The sequence below is a fragment of the Gadus chalcogrammus genome, chromosome 2 (genome assembly GCF_026213295.1).
Source record: "Gadus chalcogrammus isolate NIFS_2021 chromosome 2, NIFS_Gcha_1.0, whole genome shotgun sequence".
In the NCBI taxonomy this organism is placed as follows: domain Eukaryota; kingdom Metazoa; phylum Chordata; class Actinopteri; order Gadiformes; family Gadidae; genus Gadus; species Gadus chalcogrammus.
Window position 1 is genome coordinate 5079766 of NC_079413.1, and position 12037 is coordinate 5091802.

Here is a 12037-nt window from a genome sequence, read left to right on the forward strand (position 1 = left end):
TCCCCCTTCAGAAGAAGGAGTACTGGTTATCCACGGCCCTGGGAGCTCTGGCAGCCGCTTCCCTCTCCTCCCCCTCACCTCCACCTCCTCCTCCTCCTCCTCCTCCTCCCCCCTCCAGCTGCAGCAGAGCAGCATCCCTCTCCTCCCAGTCCTCCGCTCCTCCATCACTGCTCCCTGCTCCTCCTGCCCCGCCTGCTGCCGGCCCCGGAGCTACGCTCACACCTCCTGTTGCTGCGGCTCCTCCTCCTCCTCCTCCTCCTCCTCCTCCACCTCCTGTTGCTGCTGCTGCTGCTCCTCCTCCTGCTGCTGCTGCTGGACCTCCTGGTCCCACACCTCCTGCCAGCTCTCCTTCACTCCCTCGCTCCTGCGGGGGAGTGGGGGGCGGGGGCCGACCGGGGGGCAGCGGGGGAGGGGGGGGCTGGGGGGGGCTACGGGGTCTGCTGGTCAAGTCTAACCACGCACGCCCGGAGAGAGAGAGAGAGAGGGGGGAGAGAGAGGGAGGGAGAGGGAAAGAGAGCGATCATGAGTAATATAAACAGAGATAGGAAGGGGGAGAAAGGAGAAGGAGAGGAGGAAACAGAGAGGGATCGGGGAGAGAGAGAGAGAGAGAGTGAGAGAGAGAGAAAAGGGGAAGAGTGATGGTCAGGGATTGAAACAGAGAAAGTTAGTGAGCGTATGAGAAAGAGAGAAAGAAAGAGAAAGAGAGAGAGAAAGAAAGAAAGCGATAAAGGGGGAGAGAAAGCAAATGAGAGCAGGTGAGCTTTTGTCGGGCAGGAGTCAGCAGTCATGAGTCTTAAGAGTCATGGAATCAGTCCAGACTTCACACACACAAACACACTCTTTCTCTTTCTAAAAAGGTGTCTCTCTCTCTTGGCCCGGGTCTCTCTCTCACTTACACACAGTCAGAGATGGGGGTTGATGGAGAGTCAGGATGACGAGTGCTGATGACCTCACAAACTGTTGGCCGGCTGCCAGCCCTGTCCCGGCCTGCAAAGGATGATGGGACGGATGCACAACAACAACAACAGTGAGGTCAGAGGCATGACGGAGGCGGAATGGGGGGGGCATCACATTAAAATGTCTTTCTGCTGGTCCTGATGTCATCATACAGCCATCATGTGACACACGCACACACACCTTACATTGAATACAATAAATCATTTCACAGTGTACCCGTCTGTCTCTCTCCATCTGGCTGTCTCTCTTTGTAGTCTCAGTCTGTGTTTTTCTATCTGCACCTGTCTGTCCCTCACACACACAGTGTGTGTGTGTGTGTGTGTGTGTGTGTGTGTGTGTGTGTGTGTGTGTGTGTGTGTGTGTGTGTGTGTGTGTGTGTGTGTGTGTGTGTGTGTGTGTGTGTGTGTGTGTGTGTGTGTGTGTGTGTACCTGGCTGTCTGACGGCAGTAGCTCCTACAAAGCTGATGAGTGTGACGTCGGAGGCCCCCCCGGACTCCAGGGGGATGGGGTGAACCCGGAAGTGCTCCAGCATGTCGAAGATGGACTGAAACCACAGGTGCTGCACCCGGCACTGGCCGTCCTCGTTCAGGGATAGACGCAGGTGCTGGGGGGGCACGGTGGGTTAGCATGCTCATTAGCCTACCGGTTACCACACCAGGCCAAAGGTCAAACCTAACCTGGTCGTAGCTTGGCCCTCAGTTCCAAAACACACAACTTTACAATACACAGTCACAACAATCTTCAGAACGACACATTACCAACACACAGCCTTCCAACTGTCATTCACAACAGCCAATGGCCACTAAACCTTCGCGAGGGGACCATCGACACACGCCAGGTCAAAGGTCAAACATTCACCTTGGCCTTGCCCTGGAAGTTGAAGGTAAGGACGTACTCCCCGCGACGCGTCTCACTCTGGCGCACCAGGAAGACCCCGTGGCTGGCCAGACCCCCGGCCAGCACCAGCTGGGCCGCCTTCAGACGCGACAAGGTCCCGTGGAACCACTGGCACTCGCTCAAAGGGTGCTCCACCGTCTCAGAGGAAGTGACCTCGGAGAACAGGAAGGAGCCTACGGGGGTGGAGGGGTTATTGTGAACCCGAGGTGGTGAGGCTACAGTACAGGACAGTGCAGGCGTCGAGCTGTACAGTAAAGAATCGTATAGTAGAGAAAAGTACCGTACAAGTTAAGAGCAGGTGTTTACCTGTGGCGTCGGGAGTCTCTGCGAAGGGTGTTCCAAGGCTAGCCCCGCCCCCTCCGAGGAGGCGGCCGTCTGGTTCGTCGAGGGGAGCTCGGGGAGGCAGCTCAGGCGGGAGGGGCTCCATTAAAGGGGAGGAGCCTCCGATCCCTCCATAACACACTGAAGATAGTTTGATTGGTTAGTGGTCATGTCTGACTGACTGCATGAGAGATTTGACGACTTGCTACAGGACAAGTTAAACTTCACTAGTTTACCGTCAGCTGTGGTGTTGAACCATTTGAGACATCAGGATGAGCCATTTGTGACATCAGAAGTGGGAGTGTCCACCCAGATGTATGGTGAACAGATCGTTCTACTAGACGTTACCGTCCACCTCTTTAACGCTGGTCGATGCCTCGCTCACACATTAGACGATGAAAGATCCTAACTATAGAGTCGATCTTTAAAATAATCGCATCCGGCCTGTGAGCCGGATGCTCACAGGCAGGCAGAGCAGCGCTGTGATTGGATGCTGGAGCAAACAGTTGGACTCACCTTGAGACAGGCGGTCGCCGAACTCGGGCGTGCCGCTGATGTCCAGATGGGCCCCGCACCGGCCCTCTCCCTCATCCTGCTCACTAGCAGGGACCCAACACGACACAGCTTTACACACAACCTTACACACACATAACTTAACAAACACACACACCCTCAAACAAAACATTACAATATTTGACTAAATAAAGAGACCCATTATCAACAACTAGAGTCCCTTGTAAGGAAAGAGACGGATGTCTGATCGGCTCCTTGACGTCCCCGTCGCGTGGCTACCTCAGACAGATGCCGTTCCTGATGTCACTAAGCCACGCCCTCATCTGCACGGCGTCCCGCGTCTCGATCACATACTGCACCGCCCCCTCCAGCTGAGGGAGAACAACACGCGTGCACACACACACACACACACACAAAAGATTTAAGGACTCAAAATGTTAACATACATTTTTAAGGTAACTAGGTGGCTTAAAGAACAGAGGCGTGGGTTGTGTTGAGAAGGAGAGGGAGGTCACCTGCAGGAGGAAGGTGTTCTCCTTGTCTGGGACCTCCAGGGCAGTGGTGCTCCTTACGTCTACCATGGAGCAGCAGGCCACCGTCACCCTGGGCTTAGAGGCCTGGAGGAACACAGGTTAAATACCGTGAGCGACCAGGAGGAACACAGGTTAAATACCGTGAGGGAACCGGATGAACACAGGTTAAATACTGTGAGGGACCAGGAGGAACACAGGTTAAATAACGGGAGCGACCAGGAGGAACACAGGTTAAATACCGTGAGGGACCAGGAGGAACACAGGTTAAATACCGTGAGGGACCAGGAGGAACACAGGTTAAATTCTGTGAGGGACCAGGAGGAACACAGTTAAATACCGTGAGGGACCAGGAGGAACACAGGTTAAATACCGTGAGGGACCAGGAGGAACACAGGTTAAATACCGTGAGGGACCAGGAGGAACACAGTTTTATTATAGTGAGAGGCCTGGAGGAACACAGGTTAAATTAATGCATAGGCCTGGGAGAACATATTTTAAATAAAGTTAAAAGCTTGGAGGAACAACGTTGAATAAAGTTGGAGGCCAAGAGGAACACAGTTTTAATGAATGTAAATAAAGTTAGATGTTTGGAGAACAACGTTTTAAATAAACAAGTTTTAGTTCTTAAATATAGCTAGAGGCCTGTAGCAACACAGTTTACATTAAGTAAGTTCAATAAGGCTATAGTTATTGAGTTAGGTTGATATATTGAATATGGCTAACATAGTTTAAAAAACCACTTCAATACATTTCAAATACATTTTAAATAAAGCAAGAGTAACACAGTATAAGCTAGAGTAACATCATTTGAATCAGGTTTTCCTTGGTCAAACCAAAACCTTGTAAACGATCCATAAATGAGGGAGACTTTGGAACGGGATATAAAGATGAAATCGATTTTGGGAGATTTTGAACAGTGGAAGAAGAGGCTTTATCATGTGGTCCCTACAGAAGCATTCCTGATACTGGAATACAGCAGGGAAACAATTAACCTGCAGCTCATTCAATAGCACTTATTTATTTGGACTAGTTTGAGGAAGCTTAAAGAAGGCTATCCAGATGACAATTATTTAAATTACAAATATAATTTATCTATGAATATATCATACGTTATGCTAAATATCTGGAATAATGTTTGTCACAATATATTAAGCAGCATGACACAGCTAAAAAAGCTTCATTGCTGTGAGGTGATCCAATTTCCTGCACTTAAAATAAAAGGTTTTGAGAGATGGACCATTAAATGACTCTACAAAAGTTTATCGCATCCTGATCAATAAATAAATTAAATAAGAGTAAGGTAGTTTTGGGTGTTATATTACGATAGTAGCATAAATAGTATAGTACTGTTGCTGTTTACTTTAAGGGAGTATGATAAGGTTTCTAAGGGTTCAGGCTCTAGGGTTCCTGCATGAGTGTTCTTAGCGAAGGGTTTGGGTTCTAGAGGAGTGTTCTGGAGTCAGGGATTCATTCCAAGGGTTCTAAGGGATGCAAGGATTCTATAGAGAGGGTTCTGTGTGTCAGAAGGAGACCGACCTTGGGCGGGATGAAAAACTCCAGGTAGTACTCCTCGCCCCGCTCTGCCCCCTCCTTCTCCCGCTCCTTCAGGACCAGCCGACACTTGTGCCAGCGTCCGCCGCGCCAGGGCACCCCCCCTCCGCTGGTCAGGGCCGGCGCGGGCGCGGCCTGGCCCGAGGCCCCGTTGCCGTCGGTGACGGCAGCCGAGTGGTGCAGCAGGCCGAAGGAGAAGCCCGGGAAGCCGTGGCTCCCCAGCAACTCGTCGCTGGTGGTGCTGACGCTGACCCCGCCCTCCCTCACCAGCCGGCCCGCCCGCCGGCTGGGGCCCAGGGCCGAGGCCCCCAGGGACGAGGCCCCCGCGCTGCTGGGGGGCAGGGACGCGGAGCCGGGGAGGCCCACGGAGGGCGGTGGCGAGCGGGACAGCCTCAGCTTGTCCAGCCGGTGGCTCCACTTCTCCTTCTCCCCGCCCTCGCCGTTGCTGCGGCGGCGGTCGCGGGCCGCCTCGGAGAGGGAGAGGGAGGTGGCGCTGCTGGAGGAGGAGGGGGGCAGGGAGGAGGAGGAGGAGTGGGGCAGGGACAGCGGCAGGGAGAGGGAGACCGGCATGGAGGAGGTCGGGGTGGGCGGCTGCGTGCCGGAGGTCCGTTTGGCGGAGGAGGGGGCCGCGTCGTGGACCCCCATGGTGTAGCTGTAGCTGGAGGGGAGGGGGCTCTGGGGGGCGTCGCCGGAGGAGCTCCGCCAGTGGAGGATGCCGCGGACGCTGCCGCGCACGCTCCGGCCCACGCTGCGCAGCGAGAAGCGCTTCTTCAGCTTGCCCTTGGACCCACTCGGCGTGCCGTTGCCCTTGGAGCCCAGAGGGGGCGTGGTCGAGGAGAAGGGGGGAGGGTTCTGAGAGGAGAGGGAGGAGTCAGCGTGGTCCTCCGCAGACTCCGCCTCCCTCTCCTCCGGATGTTCTCCGTCCTCGCCGACGGGCACCCCGCCCAGCCAGCTGTCCTCCTCTTCCTCCTCCTCCTCCTCCTCCTCCTCTACCGGGGCCTCCTCGCTCCCAGCCGCCATGCCTCCCCTCTCCTCCCGTCGCCCGTTGTTCCCGCCCACAGAGGAGGAGCAGGAGGAAGAGGAGGAGGGAGGGAGCATCTGGGTGTGGGCGTACGAGTCCTGGAAGCGGTCGCCTCCGCGGTGCTCCAGCACCAGCCGGGCCGGGGGTTGCTTGGCCCCGGGCCGCGGAAGGCCCCCGGGGGCCCCGGGCCGCGGCAGGCCCCCGGGCGGGGGAAGCAGGCAGACGACCTCCTCCTCCAGGGAGGGGGGGTCTATCTGGGGAGCCCAGCTCCCCATGTCCTCCCTGCCAGAGACGCAGTTGGGCGGGCCGGTCCCCTCCAACTCGCTCTGGAAGTGGCGGACGAAGCGGTCCGTGAAGCGGCGGCAGAAGGCCCCGGCCGCGTCGGGGGAGTAGTGTGGGTTCTCCTGGAGGAACGCCCGAAAGTGGCGGGCGAAGTCGCCGGCGGCGACGCGGGCGTGAAGCTCGCAGAACTCGGTCCAGCTGAGACAAGGGGAGGGCGAGGGCGTGGGGGTGTCGGACAACGAGGAAGTGGGGCCCTGGGGGGGCGGGCTGATGAGCGGGGGCAGAGGAGGGGGTCTGGAGGAGAGGGGGAGGAGAGAGGGGGAGGGAGGGGAAGGGGATGGGGAAGGAGGCAGGGGGGAGGAGCTGGCTGCCCTAGGGCTGGGCGGGGTCAGGAGTGAGCCGTTCATGCTCCGATTGGCCGGGGTCTGTGATTGAACAAGGAAGGATCCAATCACTTCAGACCGGCGAGGACAGTGCAGAGGGCTTGCACAGCTGGGCCAGGGGAACAGGAGTAAACACTGCACATCGGTCTAGTAATTTGCACGTGGGTGTGATCTTTAGTGTTGCCTTCATTTCCATTTAAAGTTGAATTGTTAGAATGCACCGCAACACAGCCCAACGACAGGCGTTTGGAGAGGCCCAGGTTTCTACAAGGGAAGGCTCCGTGCTACATTATCTTCTAAAATAGGAGTATAGTTTTAATATAAATAGTTGTCTGTTATAAGGGAGTAAGGGAGTGGACGAGAGATACGTGAGATGGGATAACAAGGCAGACACTGTCTTTACAGATGACCACACACACGCAGTAGAGATACAGCCTGTGGAGTAAACAGAGTATATATTAGATAGACACATACATCAATTATGTTACTGCTTCAGGGTGCACACAGTTTATCTATGTAATTGAATTAAACGTCAAATCACACATGTTTGCCATGATGTCCTAGCATTTAATGTACGAAACGGGTATTTTCTACCATAATTATGATGTACTGCTCACCATTGTGACCGAGTGGTGGGACCCCGCTGCAAGGAGAAAGGAGGAGTGTGGTTGAGATGAGCAGCAGGTTACATGTTGAACACACAGCAGAGGTTCGGTCAGGTTATAACAGATGACAATTTTAGATCAGGGGGTCGCAACCAGTGTGTGTGTAATCTAGTCTCTGTGATTTTATCAGCTTTTCTGTAAGACGTGTAGCGCTAGCTAGCTAATAACAGCTACACAGCATTACCTTGCCGTTATACCGCACATCTAAACGCACTAGTCTGCAATGACTAACGCAAACAGCAGCAGCCATCAGGAAATAGTGAACTAAAGTCAACCAACAACATCCACATTTGAAATCAAAAAAGGAAAAGATTATTTGAGAGATGCGCTAATGAGACGCTAGCTAGCCCGCTAGCTTGCTATTAATAAACCAGCAAGATTTACTCCCACAACAATGCATTTCTCCGCAATCTTTACCTGTATATCGTATTTCCTCTAACTCCAATATGTTGTTTCAGTGAGATTGCAACACTATTTTCTCCGTCTTCGTCATAGTTAACGCAAATAATCAATTAATAATGCTTGTTGTTGTTGCTAAATATGAATATTGCTGTGCCTTGCCTGTGTCCGTTCTTCTCGTGCTGGTCCTCCTCCTATCGCGAGAGTACAGTGAGGGGGTCTGTTGTTCTCGCGTTGCGGCCGTGACAGATGACGTCAGAGATGACCTGAGATTCATTTTTGCAGACATCATTTATTATTAATTTACCATTTATTTAGTGGACACTTTTATCCAAAGTAATTTACAGTTATTGTCTTTTCAGATACAAGTCACTAAGTAGCAATTTGCGGATCATGATGGGTACGCGTAGACTGTTGACTTTGGGTTTTGAACCAAGAACCTTTCGCCTGGGAGTCAAACACCCTAACCACTAAACAATCATGCTACCCGTTTGTTGAATGCGCTGTACTTATAACATACACTATTACGAGGGAATTTATACGAAAGTGTATTCAATAACAAACAGAACCCTTTAATTTAAAAGGGTTTTTCGTTTTAACAGCTTGAGAAGTGAAAACATAAATTATCTTTAATTCCCAAGCCCACGTTTCACAAAACAACTCCCGTTCACACACGCCCGTACGCGCGCGCGCGCAAGGACCCCCCCCCCACACACACACACACACACACACACACACACACACACACACACACACACACACACACACACACACACACACACAACAAACACACACACAGATATACACAGATTTCTAGATTGTTCGATATAGAAAGAGATATTCTTGAAGTGAGGTTCAATATGCCAGGAAAACTTAATATAGGCTAACGGACTAATTGTATAATTATATTAAAACTGGGTAAAAGGATGGAAAGTTCAGAAGCCAAATAAATAAATAACATAAAACACGGCTAGCCGGGACGAATCAGGAACCTTCGGGACGATTCAGGAACATTCAGGAACGAGGGCGATGATCACTTCAGAAAACCGGAAACCAAAACGTCGCTCGCCGCTCCCATTGGCCAGACGGGATGAAGCGTCGAGAAGCGTCCAGAAGGCAGAGAGACGCTATATAAAGTTGGACGGAGGAGTAGTGGGACATCCAAAGCAAAGCTTTAATCCCAACAGCGATCCAAGACGGGCGAAGAGACAGAGCAAGGGCTCTTTTCTACAAGGAACACTTAACAATAACAACAACAACTAGTAAGTACGCTACAACCTTCTGATTACGCAAAGAGAAAAGCTTTGCCGTTTGCCTACATTATAATTTATGCCGCCCGATCAAAGATACTTTTCCTATTTTTAAAGATTCCCTTCCCAACTATTTGAATGAAATGTTAGTCTTTATTGTTAGGCCAAACTAAATTCATTTTTTAATTAATTGCTCAGTTGTGTTACAAATATCTGAGATCTTATCGGCCTGACATACTTCTTTGAAGATTACATAATTATTTAGCCTCGAACTGTCAATAAGTATAATTTCTTTTTAAGTATAGATTGTGTTGATATTTGGAAAACATAATTCTAAGGCTTATCTTTAAACCTTTAGCTCCCAGACAGCTATCCTCAGCAAGATGTCTGCTGCTAAGGGTGTAGCGATCGGTATTGACCTGGGCACCACCTACTCCTGCGTGGGGGTGTTCCAGCACGGCAAAGTGGAGATCATCGCCAACGACCAGGGCAACCGGACCACCCCGAGCTACGTGGCGTTCACAGACACGGAGAGACTCATCGGAGACGCAGCCAAGAACCAGGTGGCCATGAACCCCACCAACACCGTGTTCGACGCCAAACGCCTGATTGGCCGAAAGTTTGACGATGCGGTGGTGCAGGCGGACATGAAGCATTGGCCATTCACGGTGATGAGCGACGCGGGGAAGCCCAAAATCCAGGTGGAGCACAAGGGGGAGAACAAGTCCTTCTACCCTGAGGAGGTGTCTTCCATGGTCCTGGTGAAGATGAAGGAGATTGCCGAAGCCTACCTGGGCCAGAAGGTGTCGAACGCAGTCATCACGGTTCCAGCTTACTTCAACGACTCCCAGCGTCAGGCCACCAAGGACTCAGGAGTGATCGCCGGCCTCAATGTCCTGAGGATCATCAACGAGCCCACGGCGGCCGCCATTGCCTACGGTCTGGACAAAGGCAAGAGCAGCGAGCGCAACGTCCTGATCTTTGACCTGGGCGGGGGCACCTTCGACGTCTCCATCCTGACCATCGAAGACGGCATCTTTGAGGTGAAGTCCACGGCCGGAGACACCCATCTGGGTGGAGAGGACTTTGACAACCGCTTGGTCAACCACTTTGTGGAGGAGTTCAAGAGAAAGTTCAAGAAGGACATCAGCCAGAACAAGAGGGCTTTGAGGAGGCTGCGCACGGCTTGTGAGCGAGCCAAGAGAACCCTGTCGTCCAGCTCCCAGGCCAGCATCGAGATCGATTCTCTGCACGAGGGCACCGACTTCTACACCTCCGTCACCAGGGCACGCTTCGAGGAGTTGTGCTCAGACCTCTTCAGGGGAACCCTGGAACCCGTGGAGAAAGCCCTGAGGGACGCCAAGATGGACAAGGGCCAGGTCCACGACATCGTCCTGGTGGGAGGCTCCACGCGAATCCCTAAGATCCAGAAACTCCTGCAGGACTTATTCAACGGCAGGGAGCTCAACAAGAGCATCAACCCAGACGAGGCTGTGGCTTACGGCGCCGCGGTGCAGGCCGCCATTCTCAGCGGCGACACGTCGGCGAACGTCCAGGACCTACTGCTCCTGGACGTGGCGCCCCTTTCCCTGGGCATCGAGACGGCCGGAGGAGTCATGACGCCCCTGATCAAACGGAACACCACCATCCCCACCAAACAGACTCAGACCTTCAGCACATACGACGACAACCAGCCCGGGGTCCTGATCCAGGTCTTGGAAGGAGAGAGAGCCATGACCAAGGACAACAACCTGCTGGGCAAGTTTGAGCTGTCGGGAATCCCGCCCGCTCCGAGAGGGGTACCTCAGATCGAGGTGACCTTCGACATTGACGCAGACGGCATTCTGAACGTGTCTGCTGTGGACAAGAGCACGGGCAAACAGAACCAGATCACCATCACCAACGACAAGGGCCGCCTGAGCAAGGAAGACATCGAGAGGATGGTGCAGGAAGCAGACCAATACAAGGTAGAAGACGAGCAACAGAGGGAGAATATAGCGGCCAAGAACGCCCTGGAGTCCTACGCCTTCAACATGAAGAGCAGCCTGCGGGAGGACAACCTGAAGGACAGAGTGAGTGAGGAGGACAGGAAGAAGGTGGAGGAGAAGTGTGAGCAGGCCATCCTCTGGCTGGAGAACAACCAGCTAGCGGAGAAAGAGGAGTACCAACACCAGCTGAAGAAGTTGGAGAAGCTGTGTAGCCCCATCATCTCCAGGCTGTACCAGGGGGGAGTGCCAGCAGGCAGCTGTGGAGAGCAGGCCAGAGCTGGCCCCCAGGGGCCCACCATCGAGGAGGTGGACTGAAGCAGACTGTTGGACTGAATGGAATATGATTAATGTAACTGTTATGGTTTAAAAGGGTATTTCTTTACAATGCTATATGATGGCTAAGCACTTTGGCCAAATGTTCACATGTGATGTAAATATGTTCATGCAAGGCCAAATCAATTACTGTTTAACGTTTTCCATATTATTGTTGCGAGTTAGATGGAATATTTGTATATAACACATTGTTTATGTCACTTTAATTATCTGATGTTATAAAAGTATTTTCAGATGCTTGCAGAAATAGGTCTTATATGTATAGAAACTGCGGATTTGAATCTGCCGAGATCGTTGGGAAGAAGAAATGTAAATTGAATGTTTTGAACGGAAATAAAATACAATCTTAAATTCATATTTTGTTTGTGTGGCCGAGGTTCTGCTTCAACAAAATGGGAATGGAGGAAATGTACAAACCTTACTGCATTATCACATTCAAAAACATAATAAACCCACACACATTTGTTAACTAAAATATGTTGAGCAGTAGATCTCCCATGAGACTTAATAATTATAAAATGTGATGATATATCCTCACTTAGGGTTCATCTTACCCTTAATTAACTATGCTGTTGTGGTCACCTGTTAGGTAGATGTGTGTTTTTGCCCTGTCTAGTGGCTCAGAAGAATGACTGCACCCTCATGCAATATAGGACTAAATTAAGAATTATATTTCCATGCTCTAGGTACGTGTAATGTATAATGTAGGGCAATGTGGAGGATCACATTTTATTTTTGTTTCCACTTTCTGGCAATAGTTGATGGTGTCTATAACGTTTGGCACGTCTTTAGTCTTTTACTTGTTTTTCAGTTTACTGCGGGAAATTCTGCTGAGAATCCATATTGATTAAGTGGCAGTTATGGTATGGAAACGATGGTATGGGATCGATTGGGATTACTATGGGACCCGGCGATACAACGGCGGTACTGCGGAAAGAACGGTG

At 51.7% G+C, this 12037-nt stretch overlaps 2 protein-coding genes across 3 annotated transcripts; one reads left to right on the forward strand and one right to left on the reverse strand.

The window, feature by feature from the left end:
- Positions 1-410: 410 nt before the first annotated feature.
- On the reverse strand, positions 411-8165 carry sh2b1 (SH2B adaptor protein 1). The gene is made up of 11 exons (XM_056576330.1): positions 7541-8165; positions 7076-7101; positions 4758-6893; positions 3204-3305; positions 2968-3059; positions 2692-2774; positions 2161-2316; positions 1816-2027; positions 1387-1561; positions 897-987; positions 411-450 (listed from the first exon to the last, which is right to left on the reverse strand). Exons 3-11 carry the CDS (start codon positions 6480-6482, stop codon positions 429-431), a joined length of 2658 nt encoding a protein of 885 aa, XP_056432305.1. The 5' UTR covers positions 6483-6893; positions 7076-7101; positions 7541-8165; the 3' UTR covers positions 411-428.
- Positions 8166-8608: 443 nt separating this feature from the next.
- Positions 8609-11526, forward strand: LOC130370740 (heat shock 70 kDa protein 1). Of its 2 annotated transcripts, none has more exons than XM_056576335.1 (2): positions 8609-8784; positions 9131-11526. In XM_056576335.1, the coding sequence occupies exon 2, from the start codon at positions 9156-9158 to the stop codon at positions 11073-11075; it is 1920 nt and encodes a 639-aa protein (XP_056432310.1). In that variant the 5' UTR covers positions 8609-8784; positions 9131-9155; the 3' UTR covers positions 11076-11526. The 2 variants fall into 2 exon arrangements, with proteins under 2 accessions (XP_056432310.1, XP_056432312.1); XM_056576337.1 differs by having other exon boundaries at positions 8693-8784; positions 9138-11525.
- The last annotated feature ends 511 nt before the right edge of the window (positions 11527-12037 follow it).

What these genes read in the sequence shown, in the direction of transcription:
- sh2b1 (XM_056576330.1), bottom strand. Translation starts at nt 6,482, where the DNA reads ATGAACGGCTCACTCCTGACCCCGCCCAGCCCTAGGGCAGCCAGCTCC. An exon ending in AGTTTTTCATCCCGCCCAAG is followed by an intron (nt 3,306 to 4,757) that starts GTCGGTCTCCTT and finishes GTGTTCCTCCAG; the next exon opens with GCCTCTAAGCCCAGGGTGAC. An exon ending in TACTGCCGTCAGACAGCCAG is followed by an intron (nt 988 to 1,386) that starts GTACACACACAC and finishes CATCCTTTGCAG; the next exon opens with GCCGGGACAGGGCTGGCAGC.
- LOC130370740 (XM_056576335.1), top strand. Translation starts at nt 9,156, where the DNA reads ATGTCTGCTGCTAAGGGTGTAGCGATCGGTATTGACCTGGGCACCACC.